The 14215-nt window shown below is 33.0% G+C and overlaps 1 protein-coding gene across 2 annotated transcripts in view; it reads right to left on the minus strand.

Annotated features, from left to right (window-relative positions):
- The window catches only part of PIK3C3 (phosphatidylinositol 3-kinase catalytic subunit type 3), a 137679-nt gene that overhangs the window by 28109 nt on the left and 95355 nt on the right, over window positions 1–14215 (minus strand). For both annotated transcript variants that reach the window (XM_025429020.3, XM_025429021.3), the window contains exons 20-21: window positions 13025–13109; window positions 8128–8202 (exon numbers count right to left, since the gene is read on the minus strand). In XM_025429020.3, the coding sequence (XP_025284805.1) occupies window positions 8128–8202; window positions 13025–13109 (160 nt within the window). The remainder of the gene's footprint in view (window positions 1–8127; window positions 8203–13024; window positions 13110–14215) is intronic.

Raw genomic sequence — 14215 nt, forward strand, 5'->3', positions numbered from 1 at the left:
CTATTTTTTGGAAAATCCCACACAATCCAAAATTCAAATATTCTTCCCTGCCACTCTACTCTACTCTATTAACTTAAGTTTCCCACTCTTCAGTTTCTTTGCAAACAACCTGACATTTTACTATTTTTCCACAAAATGCCTGTGTTACATAAATGTTGTATTTTTCTTATGTTTTCTTATGTGGATATTGAAGTTGTCTTACCATGAAACCTAGAAACAGAGAAGATGGGGAACAACTACTTATTGATACAATGGAACCTCTATTTTTGGAATTAAAAATACTCCCTAAGATACACTCCCAATGCTCCCAATACTTATTAGTTAGTTAAGCCTTAGAATATACTTGGTTAAAGCTATTTTCACTTATAGCTAAAAGCACAGTAACAAAATGTTTTTCAGTAATAATTTTTGAGTAATGAAGAACAGTAAGACATACCTAATTATAGACTAGTATAGACATTCCAATTATCTGCTAAATATTTCATATAATTTTTTTCACATTCAACTGTTAAGATCTTAGGTTTCTTAAGAATAGGCACAAAAGAAAGCTAACTAATGAAAAGGAGGCAAACCACATTTTAGTATATGCGATTCTATGGTCCATTTCTATTCTAGAAAAACACATTTTTAAATCTTCTATGTTTTCATTTTTCCTACAATCATTAAAGCCAATGTAGGTTTTGTTCCTTTAAGTATTCTTTTCTTCTGGAGAACTATTTTAATGTCTAAAGCAGAACAGAAACCCTTTGAAGATAAACAACAACAAAAAAAATGGCCTTTGATAATGAATTCTCAAACTTTTTGTCTCAGGGACCTTTTATACTCTTAAAAACCAGTAAAGATCCAACATAAGCCTTAGTTGGGCTACCTCTATTGATATTTACTGCATTTAAAATGAAAACTGAGACCTTTTAGAGATATGAATCTAAAAATAATAAATCAACAAAATTAAAACATTTTTTTCCTGATTAATAACTATTTTCTTTTTTTTTTAATAACTATTTTCTAATACAAAAAAAAAGAACTGGTGAGATGAGTGGCACTCCTTAGATTTTTCAAATCTCTTTAATGTCTGGCTTAATAGACAGCTGGATTCTCATATTTGCTCTATTTATTATGATATATTGTTTTAAGTAAGAGAATCTTGCCTCCAAATAGATAAGGACTTTTAAGAAGGAAGGACAATTTTAATAATCTTTTCAAGTAATTATGGGTAGTTTTCTTTGCTACAGAAATAAATTCTCAAACCCTATCATATGTACTGAATCAGAAATTGAGCCTGAGGCCCAGCAATCTGTATTAACTTGCTCTCTAGATGATACTGATATAAGCCAAAGCTTGAGGACTTCTCACAGACTTTTTTACTGACAAACAGAACTCTCAACTGCAGTTAGGTCACTGCAGGGGGGGCAGGGCGGGGGGGGGGAACGGGGGACGGACACTGGCAAAGTGAATCATCTCAATGAATTAAAACTCATATTCAATACTAATAGTTACAGTTTCCCTGTGTTGTACAACCTCATTACTTTAAAATTTGACACATTTTTTGTTCAAAGGGTCACTATAAAAATGTAGTAATTTTTTACTAATCTAATTTATGGTTGCTAGTCCATGGTGGAACTTGAATGCTTTAAAGTATATCAAAATCTAATTCCTTCCAAAATTATTTATTGCAAAAGAAAACAAATACAGTGTCTACTCAGCTTTAAGAAATAGGTCACCTGATAAGAAAACTTAAAAAAAAAAAAAGTAGTATCCAATCTAGTTTTACTACAATAATTGAATTAAGCTTTGCCATATAAAAGGTGATACAAAAGGACGTAAACTGATTTGTCTCTACAATGTGACCTTAAACTAATCCAACCAACCTATATATTACTTGCAAAGGCACTGTTTATTTCAGCTTCTGAGTATTTTTACCAGAATGTGTGCTTTTTTTCCACTTGTCTGAAACCCACAGAAACCCATACATTCTTCATGACTCAAACTAAGTTACTTTCTCCATGAAGTAAGTAATTTCCAGCTCCTTAGGCACAAAGAGTAGATAGCACTTTATCATTTTTTCATTACTTCTAATGAAAATAAATAATGTTTTTTAAAACAAACTTAAAAAAAAAAAAAAAAGAAAACCTGAACCCTTTATAGAAACTATTAACATTTTCTTTATGGTAGGTTTCAGTAAACATAAGAAGACTGACTTTCTGATACTGAATATTCAAGAAACTTTCAAAAGCTCAGATTTTAAATAATGTCTAAAAAAAAAACTATTCACATGAAGGTAAGTCCTTCTCATTACCTAAGCATCTACAGTAATGATTAATAAAGACTAAAAAAGTATTTATGGATTAAAAGGGGTGGTCTTATGTGCCTGGTTCTCTTTTGCATACATCAATTGAGAAAAACCAATCAAACTGGCAAATAATACTAACATTCACGGTCTATAGGAAAAATAAATTTAGGTAGGAAACATTTTTCTAGAAAAGCTAAAGATGGGTGAAAATAACATGAAAAACTTAGTTCATTTATTCCTTTTAAAAGATTTACTGGGTGCCTAATAATTGCATAAAACTTTTTATGCTCCCTTTTCTCAAGTTCCAGGGAATAAATAAATACAGAAAGTTAATCTATAAGTTATATTTTAGAGTATATTTTACCTACCAAACTAATTAACTTAAATACAGATAGCTTAGGAAGCATCACCATTTGAATAGTAAATAAATTCTATTTTAGATTTTGAACTACTGTGCTTCCCCGAGGAAAAAAGAAACATGTTTCTTTTCAAAATATCAAGTTTAGGGATCCCTGGGTGGCGCAGCGGTTTGGCGCCTGCCTTTGGCCCAGGGCGCGATCCTGGAGACCCAGGATCGAATCCCACATCAGGCTCCCGGTGCATGGAGCCTGCTTCTCCCTCTGCCTATGTCTCTGCCTCTCTCTCTGTATGACTATCATAAATAAAATAAAAATTAAAAAAAATATATCAAGTTTACTTTAAAATACAGTAAGAATAAGATGAAATCAATAATCAAATTGACTGTGTCTCTTTTATAAGCTTTCTTATACTGGGGGATCTGGGGCACTCGGTAGGTTAAGCATCCAACTCTTGATTTCAGCTCAGGTCATGATCTCAGGGTGATGAGATTAAGCCTTACGTCAGGGTTCCACACTAGGCCTGGAGCCTACTTAAGATTCTGTTTCCCTCTCTCTTTCCCTCTGCCTGACCCCACCTCAAAAATAAATTAATTAATAAATTAATTAATAAACCTTCTTATACTACTAAAATAAAGAGCCACTTGAGACAAAAGGGAATTTCTGAAATGTGTTATTTTTTATGTCTAAAACCATGATTTCAAAAAAAACCTACATAAGCCAAAAAAGGAAAGCATTCTTAGTTTCTGGTAGTAAAACAAAACAACCATAACAGTTAGCCAGCCTTAAGGAATGTTTACTATATGCTCAGTACATACAAAAACTCTACCATATTATCTCATTCAACCTTCACACTATCACAAGAGAGGTTCGGTTATTATCTGCACAGTCAGAAAAGAGACTGAGTCACAGATATAAACAACTTACCCAAAATTACCCAATGGTGGAGGGGAAACTTAAACCCAAAAATTTTTACTTTAGAGCCTGAATATTAACTCCTATATGAGGCTGTTCCTCAGAACTAAACAAGGAAGTGAATTTCACATAAAATTAAAGAATGATACAGAAAAGTGCCCAATTATGATAACAATGACTTTCTCAACTTCAAGCTTTCTGACAAAAGGTTCAAACAGTATTTATTACTCTAAAGTGCTATAAGACAGATAAAAAGCCACCACTCGGGGTCCCTGGGTGGTGCAGCAGTTTGGCGCCTGCCTTTGGCCCAGGGCGCGATCCTGGAGACCCGGGATCGAATCCTACGTCGGGCTCCCTGCATGGAGCCTGCTTCTCCCTCTGCCTGTGTCTCTGTCTCTCTCTCTCTGTGACTATCATGAATAAATAAATAAAATCTTTAAAAAAAAAAAAAAGCCACCACTCTTCTAACTACAAAAAATGGACAACTCCATATTTGTAAGAACCATCCTTAGGACCTATACAGAACTTTCCCATTACTAGAGACACCTAGCTTCTTGTTTTCATGTGTGAATGTTTTTAAGTTACTTATAAACTAATATTAAATGTTCACCCTATTGTAAAGTCTGTATATCATAAACAATAGTTTTTCACTTATACTGGTCCTTTTTTTTCCTGAAATTTTAAAAAATAGAAACAAAAACAAAAAACTTCCCCTAGAACTGAGATAAACTCAAATCATGTTCCATTTGAGCCCTTCCACAATTGAATTACCCTGGATAAACTTGTAAAAGTCTCCTCAACAAAATAAAAGTAAGTAAGTAAGTAAGTAAGTAAGTAAGTAAATAAATAAATAAATAAATAAATGCAAACTTCCTCAAAGGACACCAACTCTGAAAAAAAAATTGCATGTTTTCCAATCCCATTCTAGAGCTTAAATTTTTAATGTCTTGCCCAGAAAATGCTATATCACTACATTAATAAGTGAAACACCATTCACTCCAAATCTGCTTCAGGAAAACAATGTTATAAGTGATCACATGGCAATACACTGACAAAGGAATTTCCTGACTTTCACATTTATGGTGGATACACATTGCCCTCTGGTGGACAAGCTGAGGATACTTCCACCAAGCTGAAGTATCTACAGCTCAATAAATACTGGCAAAAGTTTCTGGGAAATCTGGAATCGAGACTTCTATTTTGCACTTTTTCACACTATTGTTGTATACATTTTACAATTCTTTCTATGCAGTGAAACATTTTCCTTCACACACTCCTCAAATTATCAATCTAATTCTTTTGTGTCCCACCTAAATTTATAGGTAGAAGAATGTGTTGTGGGCAAATCCCCAAGAGATCCTCAATAAAATGAAATTTAGGTATCTTCTTCCTCTCTGTTCCATCTCACATACCTAGGAACTGGACATACAGGGAATGAGTGGAACTCTGATTACCATTCTAAACCACTTTCATCCCAAAGCAGAGTCATAAACACTAAATCTACTCAAACTGGCAAAACAGAAGACCAAAGGTATTTTACTTTGAAAAATGGGAGAAATGTTATTTATTATTAAGAAAATTGCTCCACTAAGACTGAGATTGGAATGTTATATAAACCAGTCTAAAATTTTAACATGTTATCGTCTGGGTTGAAGGCATAACAGATCCAAAATATACAACGGAAGGGCTTCATGATATTTGAGGCATTTTTAACTACAAATACTGAAGTGTATTTCCTGCAATGAACCTCATTCAAAAATCACTTTAAATATATAACAGTTGTCTATACTATACAAAGTCTAATTACACTGTACATAATATAACTTAAAACCTCTTTAAATATACTTTCATTTAAAAATAACTATAAACAAAAAATTAAAAAATAAATCATTATAAATTTTTAGAAGTTAAGGAATGCATTATACTTGTTTGTCTTCACATAATTGGTGTTTCCTTACATAATCTAATTTCATTCAAACTGAACTTGAAAATTAAAAACATTTATCCTAGTAAGACTTAAAATTATAACTGTATGACATAAATGGATGAAATAACTAAATAACTAGTTAAGAAAAAATAACTAAAAGGAATGTTTCAAAAGAAAGAGAATATATCTCTCACCTAGCAGTTTTAGATTTTTAAAAAGAATTTTGGAGCACCCTCTAGTGGAAAACTGGTGACAAGACACTTAAAACTTCCTGTTTCTGAAATTTTATATTTCCATTTCCATTTAGCCTGGACCACAGAAGTATATTAAATAGACTCCACTTTCCAAATCTTATTCTTAAAATATCCCTGGTCAACACACACATACACACATACGACAAAGCAATTTTCAAAGTCCAAAAGAAAAAGGTCTGTTACTTATCAATTTCAAAAGGAAAGACAAAATATGTGAAAATCACATTATAAATGTAATGCCACTCTATACAACGAACAATTCCATTGTAATTATAAAATGATTACAACACAAAAACAAATGGAATCACTTTGGTACTTTGATTCTTGTGGTTAAAAATTTAACTGAAGATGAAGAGTTAAGGAAGAATACGGGAAAACTTTTCCCAATTTACATTCTCTCTCCAAACACACTGTAATGTTTTATAAATATCCTTTGCTAAATTGGCAAATTTGGCAAGAAGCTCCATGGCATTCCTTGGTTCTCGTTACCAAAGGGACTGCCTGGCCTTGACAGAGACAGACATGTTCCCACATGCAATTTCTACCACAGATAATTTTTCACACTAATTAAAACTGAATATATTAAATTCCAGATGATGTGAATTATTAGGGTTAAGTATATATTAATAATTAGACACATCTGATGTATTGTTACATTTGATGTGTTAAATTCTTGGTATCATAACCTGCAAGAATATTAACAAAACAAAAATGTTCTTACCTGAGAGACCATTTTAAGAGTAATTTCAAATCTATTTTCTGTGGAAGGCTAAAGAAATTTGAATTATTTAGCCCAGAGAAGAAAAGACTACACAGAGAGCAGAAATATTTACTCATTCATTAAGTTAATAGTGATTTACGAATCACTTTAGCTAGGTGTTGTTCAAGGCTCTGGAGGCATGGTAACAACCTGGATGGACAAGGCCTGTGCTCTCATGGAACCTGCATCCCGAATGGGAGGAGGTGATGATGATTAGAAGTCAACAAGCTTCACAGGGACCTAGATTTGTATCTGTTCTGTTCTTTTTAGTATTCCCTAAACCTAGAACAATACCTGACACATAGTAGGTGCTCAATAAATATTTGTTAAATTTTAAATTATCTGAAAAAGAGAGCTTTGGCTAGTAAAGAAAACAAAATAACAGAGTAATGGAGAAGGGTGGTATGGCAAGCATACCATTTCAGACCAGAGTTAGAAAAGGCTATTCTAAGGATATGTCACTTGAATTTAGATTGAATAACAAAGTTGGACATGCAACGATCTGAGATAAGAGCTTTCCAGAGAGAAAAACAAGGACATTTGCCTGAGGCAAGAGTGGTCTGACATTCACACATTCAAACTGGTCAGTGTGGGCAAGCCATAACTTTATCACAGTAAAGAGTTTGGATTTTATTCAAATAGTTGGGCAAAAGATGTTGATGGCTTCAAATGGGGTCAAAGCAGTGGAAATGAAGAGAGTTGAGTAACTTCAGAATCCATTTTGGAGAAGAGTAGACCAGATTCTGCTCATAGATTTGATATGTGAGATGACACCAAAAGTAGAATTAAAACTGACTCCTTGGTGGGGCTCCCTGGGTGGCTCAGTGATTTAGTGCCTGCCTTTGGCCCAGGGCGTGATCCTGGAGTCCTGGGATTGAGTCCAACATCAGGTTCCCTGCATGGAGCCTGCTTCTCCCTCGGCCTGTCTCTGCCTCTCTCTCTCTCTCTCTCATGAATAAATAAAATCTTAAAAAAAAAAAAAAAAAAAGACTCCTGAGCCTGGGGCTTGAACAACTGGATGGATGATGCTGCAATTTACTGAGATGGAAAAAATGAAGTGAGCAGCAGGTATTATTACACAGGTAGTGGAAGAAGGGAACAATTTTTATAACTGGCCACATAATTGGGATACCAAGTAAGTGGTAAGAAATGGACTGAAGTACACAGAGCTGTAAGTTTGGAAGTTGTTTGCTTAGAGATAGTGTTAAAGCCAAGGGGCTCAACAGTTAACAGGAAGAGGGGGATGAGAACGATTATTCCATGAAACTCCAAGGGGAAAAACAAATAAAGACGGGGTTAATGTGAGTTAAGTACGGTTTGGTAAGAGAAAGAACATTCTAATGCTCTAGCTGTACAGTAAGAGACTCGACTCCTTGCATACATTATGGGCTTTACATGAAAGGAGGCATTTTCAGAAGTAAGGACGAGATGACCATCTGTAGTTACTACTAAAGTGATTCTTGTAAGGGATGGGAGTATCCTTCAAAGATACCATATAAAGGGACTTTTAAGACCTATACAATTTATCTTCACTTATGCAACTTGTTTTGTTACTAAACAGATTCCAGAGTAAACATCATTGGCATATAAAATGTATATACCTGCTAATAGCCATTATTTGTTACCTGTTTTTGTTAGCAAAAGGTTATCCAGGTGTCTGTCTCCAACTCCAAGTATGTATGTAATCACACAATATCCAGCTGCAAATAACAGTTCAGAAAAAGTAGTGAAAAACACATGCAAACCATATACAAATGAATATAAAAGAAGTCTGTGTTACTTTAATTTCAATTTGACTACTTTTTGGTTTCTCACTTAAATTCTCAAATGTGTTATCTTCTTTGAGTCAATGAAGAGTTTACCACTTAAAATTCAATATAAATTGCTATTTGCATGAGAAATAATAACCTGTAGAATTTTGTCAAATTATAAAAATCACTTATATCAAAAGTTAATTCAGGCTTCAGAAACCTTAACTATAACATGATTCTCCCACTTCTCATTTCAAATTGGACACTTGTTACAGATGACAGCAAATAAAAAGAAGTATCTACAAAAATACACATAATGAAGCAAACTATCCCACAACCCTATTATCTATAAGATAACAAAAGTAAATGCAGGGTTTAAAAGAAAAATCTTTAGATAGAGAAACAATCATGAAGTACCAGCAGACAGAAAAACAACTGAATTCACGTTGAGTGGTAATAGCACTTAAGAAGTTCACAGCACAATCTTCTAAAGTATTAAGAAAAATTACATGAGCAGGGCTAGGGGCAGAGTCACTGGCTCTAGCTTTATTCTTTTATCTTTCTCTCCTAAAAAGTCTAGAAACCTGCCATGTGTTAAAAATGATCAAACAAAATTTAGCAAATGACACCTTTTTGAAGAGTACTTTTTTCCATTCTATTGCTCCTGTTAGTAACCTGACAAGAAATAATTTGCAAACTTACAATGACTACATCAGTATTTACAAAAACATGTTTATTTCAGTTACGATACAGACGAAAGACTGAACCACCTATTAATGACCACATTAATTTCACTGGGTTAATCTTTAATTATTAATCACAGTAACAACTTATTGAAGGTTACTTAGCTTGGCACATTGCATTCATCATCTCTAACCTTTGTAATAATGCTAGTTAAGTATTATAACTACCCTTCAAATGAAAACACCTCAGGCTCCATAAGTTAACAAGATTGTCCAAGGTCACTGAACTTGGATGTGAAACTAACTATGATCCTAAAGTCCTTGTTCATGCCACTTATGTACTGTATATAGGCCCTGTTCCCCAAAGTGGCTGTTTAGATAGAAGTAACACTCAACAAAATATTTAAGCTCAAATATATTTGTTTAGAAGAACTAATCATATTCTAATTGTAGATAAAATTCTATATTATATATATTTCAAAATATATCCATATATACAGATTATAGGAAAGCATACTATCATTCCAAAAAATGCTTCTACTAACAATTTCACTTAACTGTAACAAATCAGTTACTCTCAAAATACCTGTAGTGTGACAGAACTTGTCATTTACCTATATACTGTCCTATCTGCTTCCTTAAAACAAAACCAGGATGTGGGGAGTGAGACTGTGCCTAGGAAAGAGAAGGTGCTTCCCAGCCTCGTCTGCACTTAGGCTTGGCCAGGGAACTATAGGCAAATGTAGTTTTGTAATCATTTTGAAAGATGGGGCAGACTGAGCTGGGGAGTGAGCCCTTTAGGTTATTTCCCCCAGGCTGGCTAGACTGCAAACATGAGGACTGCAAATTTGAGGACTCCATTGGCAACAGTCATTAACGACCACAGGGAAAAGGCCAAGAGAATCACAAAGATCTTGGCTGGCTCTAACCCCTGTAAGCATTTGAAATGACTGCAGTGGCATTGACACTGAGGAACTAGAGGTCATTGAAATAAATGATGAGCAAATACAGCTTGATGACCAAAACTGGGTATGTTCAATGGTCACTTCAATTGATGTTTTTTGAAGTCAAGCGAGATAGCATATGATCCTCTCTCTTTCACATTTATATAAATGGTGGAGATGTGAATTCAGGGTTAATCCTCAGAAGTTTTTAGGACACAGATAATAGATTTAGAACAGTCTGAGATGGCATAGAGTAGATCAGGGGATTTTTAGAGGAACCAAAGCTATTTGACTTCAGCAGAAATACTATACCTGTCAAAAGGATTCTGTCCATTAGTATTCTGACCCCATGTGAAATATAGAATATCGTCAAATTGGTTTTATAATGCAACTTTGATTTAAAGTAAAATACAGAGAAATATTAGACAACTAAACGACTTTCCCTTTACTTAGTAAAGATATGCGTGTAAGAATAATTAGTGTCCTCACATTTACTTGCATGATATAGACTTGACACCTTGCATAATCTGGAAAAAAATGTCACCATAACTATTATCACTTTCTTCTTACACTCTACCCAAAACTTAAAACTTTACTTTCTAAAACAAAAGTTACACATACATCTATATGATAATGTCCGACAATCAGATTCTAGGGCAAAGTGGCTAGCAGCTTATTAATCACTAACTCCTCTAATGAAAAATTCAATTGGCTTTCAACCTTCAATATAATGCTAGCCATTTTATATATAACCAATATAACAAACTCACTGAAATACAAGTGATTTTGTAACACAGCCTATTATAGACGGAAACAAAGGGCTATTCAAAATAAGATGAAGAGAAGGCCTGCCATCAAATCAATTATCAGGGATTTTATCAGGGAATAAATGTGTAATATTGGGGAACAAGAGAGGAACAAGATCCAATTTGAATTTAAGTGTCCAAGAGGTATAATTTAAATGGCTATTTTTTTACATGAAAAATCCAGTCACATTTTCATTAGGTCTTGGAAAAAAATGGAACATTATATAAAAAGTGATTTTATTAAAATTTTCAAATTGTAGTCAATATTCATAAATGATTTATGTGTGTACATATTTCAACTAGAAAAAGTTAGCATTCCTTTATTAAATAGACTTACAATGTAAAAAAGTTTAAAGTAACTAAAACTTCAGTGAAAGACACAAAATAATTAATTGTTGGAGGGCATTTGAAATATTTCATATAACAAGATATTGTGAACTAGGATAAAGATAAAAACCACAAACATCCTTTAACACCCTTTTTTATTCAAGGTGGGAACTAAAGTCCCTCCCTTTGGATCCAGGCAGGGAGGATCTGCTTTGACCAAAAGAGTATGATAGAAATGACAAATGAACAGCTTTCCAGTCCAGGCCTTCAGAAACCAATAATTTCTATTTCCGTCTCTTAGAATATTGGAACCCAGCTCTGAGATGCCCAAGCCACAGAAAGGCCATATACAGGAGACCTGGTTGACAAGCTTTGTTATAAAAGACAGTATGAGGTGTCATGTGAGCGATCTTAGATGTCCATCTTTAGATGATATGTAATTTTTTCAGAATGTAGAAAACAGTTGAAGGTCTGAAAAAACATGAAAGGAGAAAAAGGGTAAAAGGAAAGAAGAAAAGAATGAAAATAAGGCAGGGAGGAGAGAAAGACAAGAAAAATACAGAGTGTGAGAGCAAGGGGAAGTAAAAGAAAGTACATTTTCTCCGGAATGTTTCAATCAATTTTTTTTTTTAGTTCTTAAATCTACACTGTATGTGGTCATTTTTATGGATAAACATAGTTACATGTAATACATGTTATATTCTTTCAGTAAAAAATAAGGTAAAAACTCTAAAGGATTTTAATATACACATACATATTTTATTTTCATAATTTTAAAGTTCTCAGGAATATTACATTTTCTTTACACTTTCAGCAAAAAGTGCATCATCAAGTATAAATTTGGTAAGAAACTATGTTGTCTAAAATAATCTGGAATACAACCTCACAGGAACATTGTGAAAAATTTTTTAATGTCATGTATAAGAAGCAGTTTATAAGACATAAAATGATATGAAAGTTTAAATACAATTGTTCTATGTCTATAAAGCCCCTTATTTGCTTCTCCCTAACTTAAGTAATACATACAAATGGGAACAGAAGCATAAAACTTACATAAATAAGAATAACTTATTACATACTATATCCCATCCAGGGCTCAATTCTAGTGTTAACTCCTTTATTAACCCTCCCTTAAACAATATAGTTATTAAAAACAAACAAAGCAAAAACAAAAAACAAAAATAGAACCTCTTAAAATTTAAAAATAATCCTCTAGAATACAAACTTCATGAGGATAGGTAGGCATTAAGTAGTCAAAACATATGAATTCCTATGGCATTCTACCACTCACTTATTTCCAAGAAGGGATCATAAAATAAAATACCATAAGAGGCATCCTCCTAACACAGTTCTTAAGATTTATCTAAAGCATAATTATTGGCAGACTTTTCCCAGAGTCTACTTAATTGTACTTACTCAAACATAAGGAAAATCTAGGGGAAAATTAACAGCTTCCAAGAAGAGATAACTTGTAATTATAACACAGTTAAGTGATTACAAAGATACACTCATTAAAGACTAAATAGAATTTATACCTGTTACCACTCTTATGTCAAAACATTAGTGACTTCTTTTATCAGGATTTTATATCTTTTAATCATCTTCTTATAGAGCATATAAATCTGCTATGATCTGAATATCTGTCCTCCCAAAATTCACATGTTGAAATCCTACCACCCAATGTGATGATATTAGGTGCTTACATCATGAGGGTAGACGCTTCATGAATGGGCTTAGTGCTCTAAAAAATGAGAGTCCATGGAGCTTCCTAGCCCATTTGGACAGATGAAAATACAACAAAAAAAAGGGCCCTTACCTGACCATGTTGGTACCTTATCTTGGACTTGCAGTCTATAAGTCACCCTCTGGTATTTTGTTAGAGCAGCCCAAAAGGACTAAGATAAAATCCTACAATGTGCTAACTGTAAATCTGTATGAATATGGCAACATTGGGATAGCCTATTTCCTTCAGTCCAATGTGTCAGTGGAAAGTACAGCTTGAAAAACTTACCACAGCTTTTAACATATGTGTCCATAACTTCAGCACTGATCCCATTTGGCCCATTCTCACTTGGTGCATATTTTCTAAAGAAGTTCTGAAAAGATATAATTTACATGTTTACAAATTCAATACAATCCTTAAACAAATCAGACATTTTGAAATCATAAGAAATGACCAAGTGTCTAAAGTTTAGTCAATAATTATAAAATGTGGACTTTAAAAAGCATAGTCCGAGAATCAGTCAGTCTTATTACTATGCTTACAGTTAAGATAAAAAAAAAAAAGTATACTACTTTTATACTTTAGGGAAAACATTACATAAAATAAAATAAATTTACTGCTATTTCTCTATGCTCAATCTATCACTTTTTTACCTTTCTTCTGAATGTAAACAATGAGGGATTTGTTTTGGATCATTCTCCTTAAAGTGAACATGATTTATTAAAATTATCTTTTAAGTATAGTTACTGTTACCATTAACAAACCTCCAGTTATAAAACAAATGAGTCAAGGGGATGGAAAGTACAGCACAGGAAATAGAGTCAATAATATTCTTAATAACTTTGTATGGTAACAGACAGTAACTAGATTTATGATGATTATTTTGTAATGTATATAATTGTCAAACACCTCAAAGTAAGTTAATATTGTATGTCAACTATACATCAATAAAAAAAAGCTCAATTAAATTGCATCCAAATTTATAAATTAATTGTAATACAAGTGCTAATAATTCTTAGGGGAAATTAATGGAAAGATAAATATAAGAGAGATGTGAACTGAACAAAAGAATTACAGGGGAAAAATGAGTGCACTAGAGTATCCAAAGAGTCTGGAAACAGTGGGGAAAACAGTGTTTTCTTTTGTTTTTGACTACCAACTGGAACTATTACCTTACATATTAGATTTAGTTAAAGAAAAACAGTATATCTTATTTGAAAATACAAGTTACATGCTGTTAAAAAAAAAAAGTTCATCATGTTTCATCTTTTCTAAACATCCTGTAAGTTTGACAAGGAATCTATGCCTAGAATGTATAAAGAATTCCTATAAATCAATAAAAACCCAAAAGGAAAATGAACAAAAGCTGTAAAGAAGCACATCACAGAAGTAAATAGCCTATACATATATTTTTAAATTCTCAACCTTACGGGTAATTAGGGAAATGCAAACTAAACCACAACAAAATACCAAAATATA

This window comes from Canis lupus, chromosome 7 (assembly GCF_003254725.2).
Source record: "Canis lupus dingo isolate Sandy chromosome 7, ASM325472v2, whole genome shotgun sequence".
NCBI lineage: Eukaryota > Metazoa > Chordata > Mammalia > Carnivora > Canidae > Canis > Canis lupus.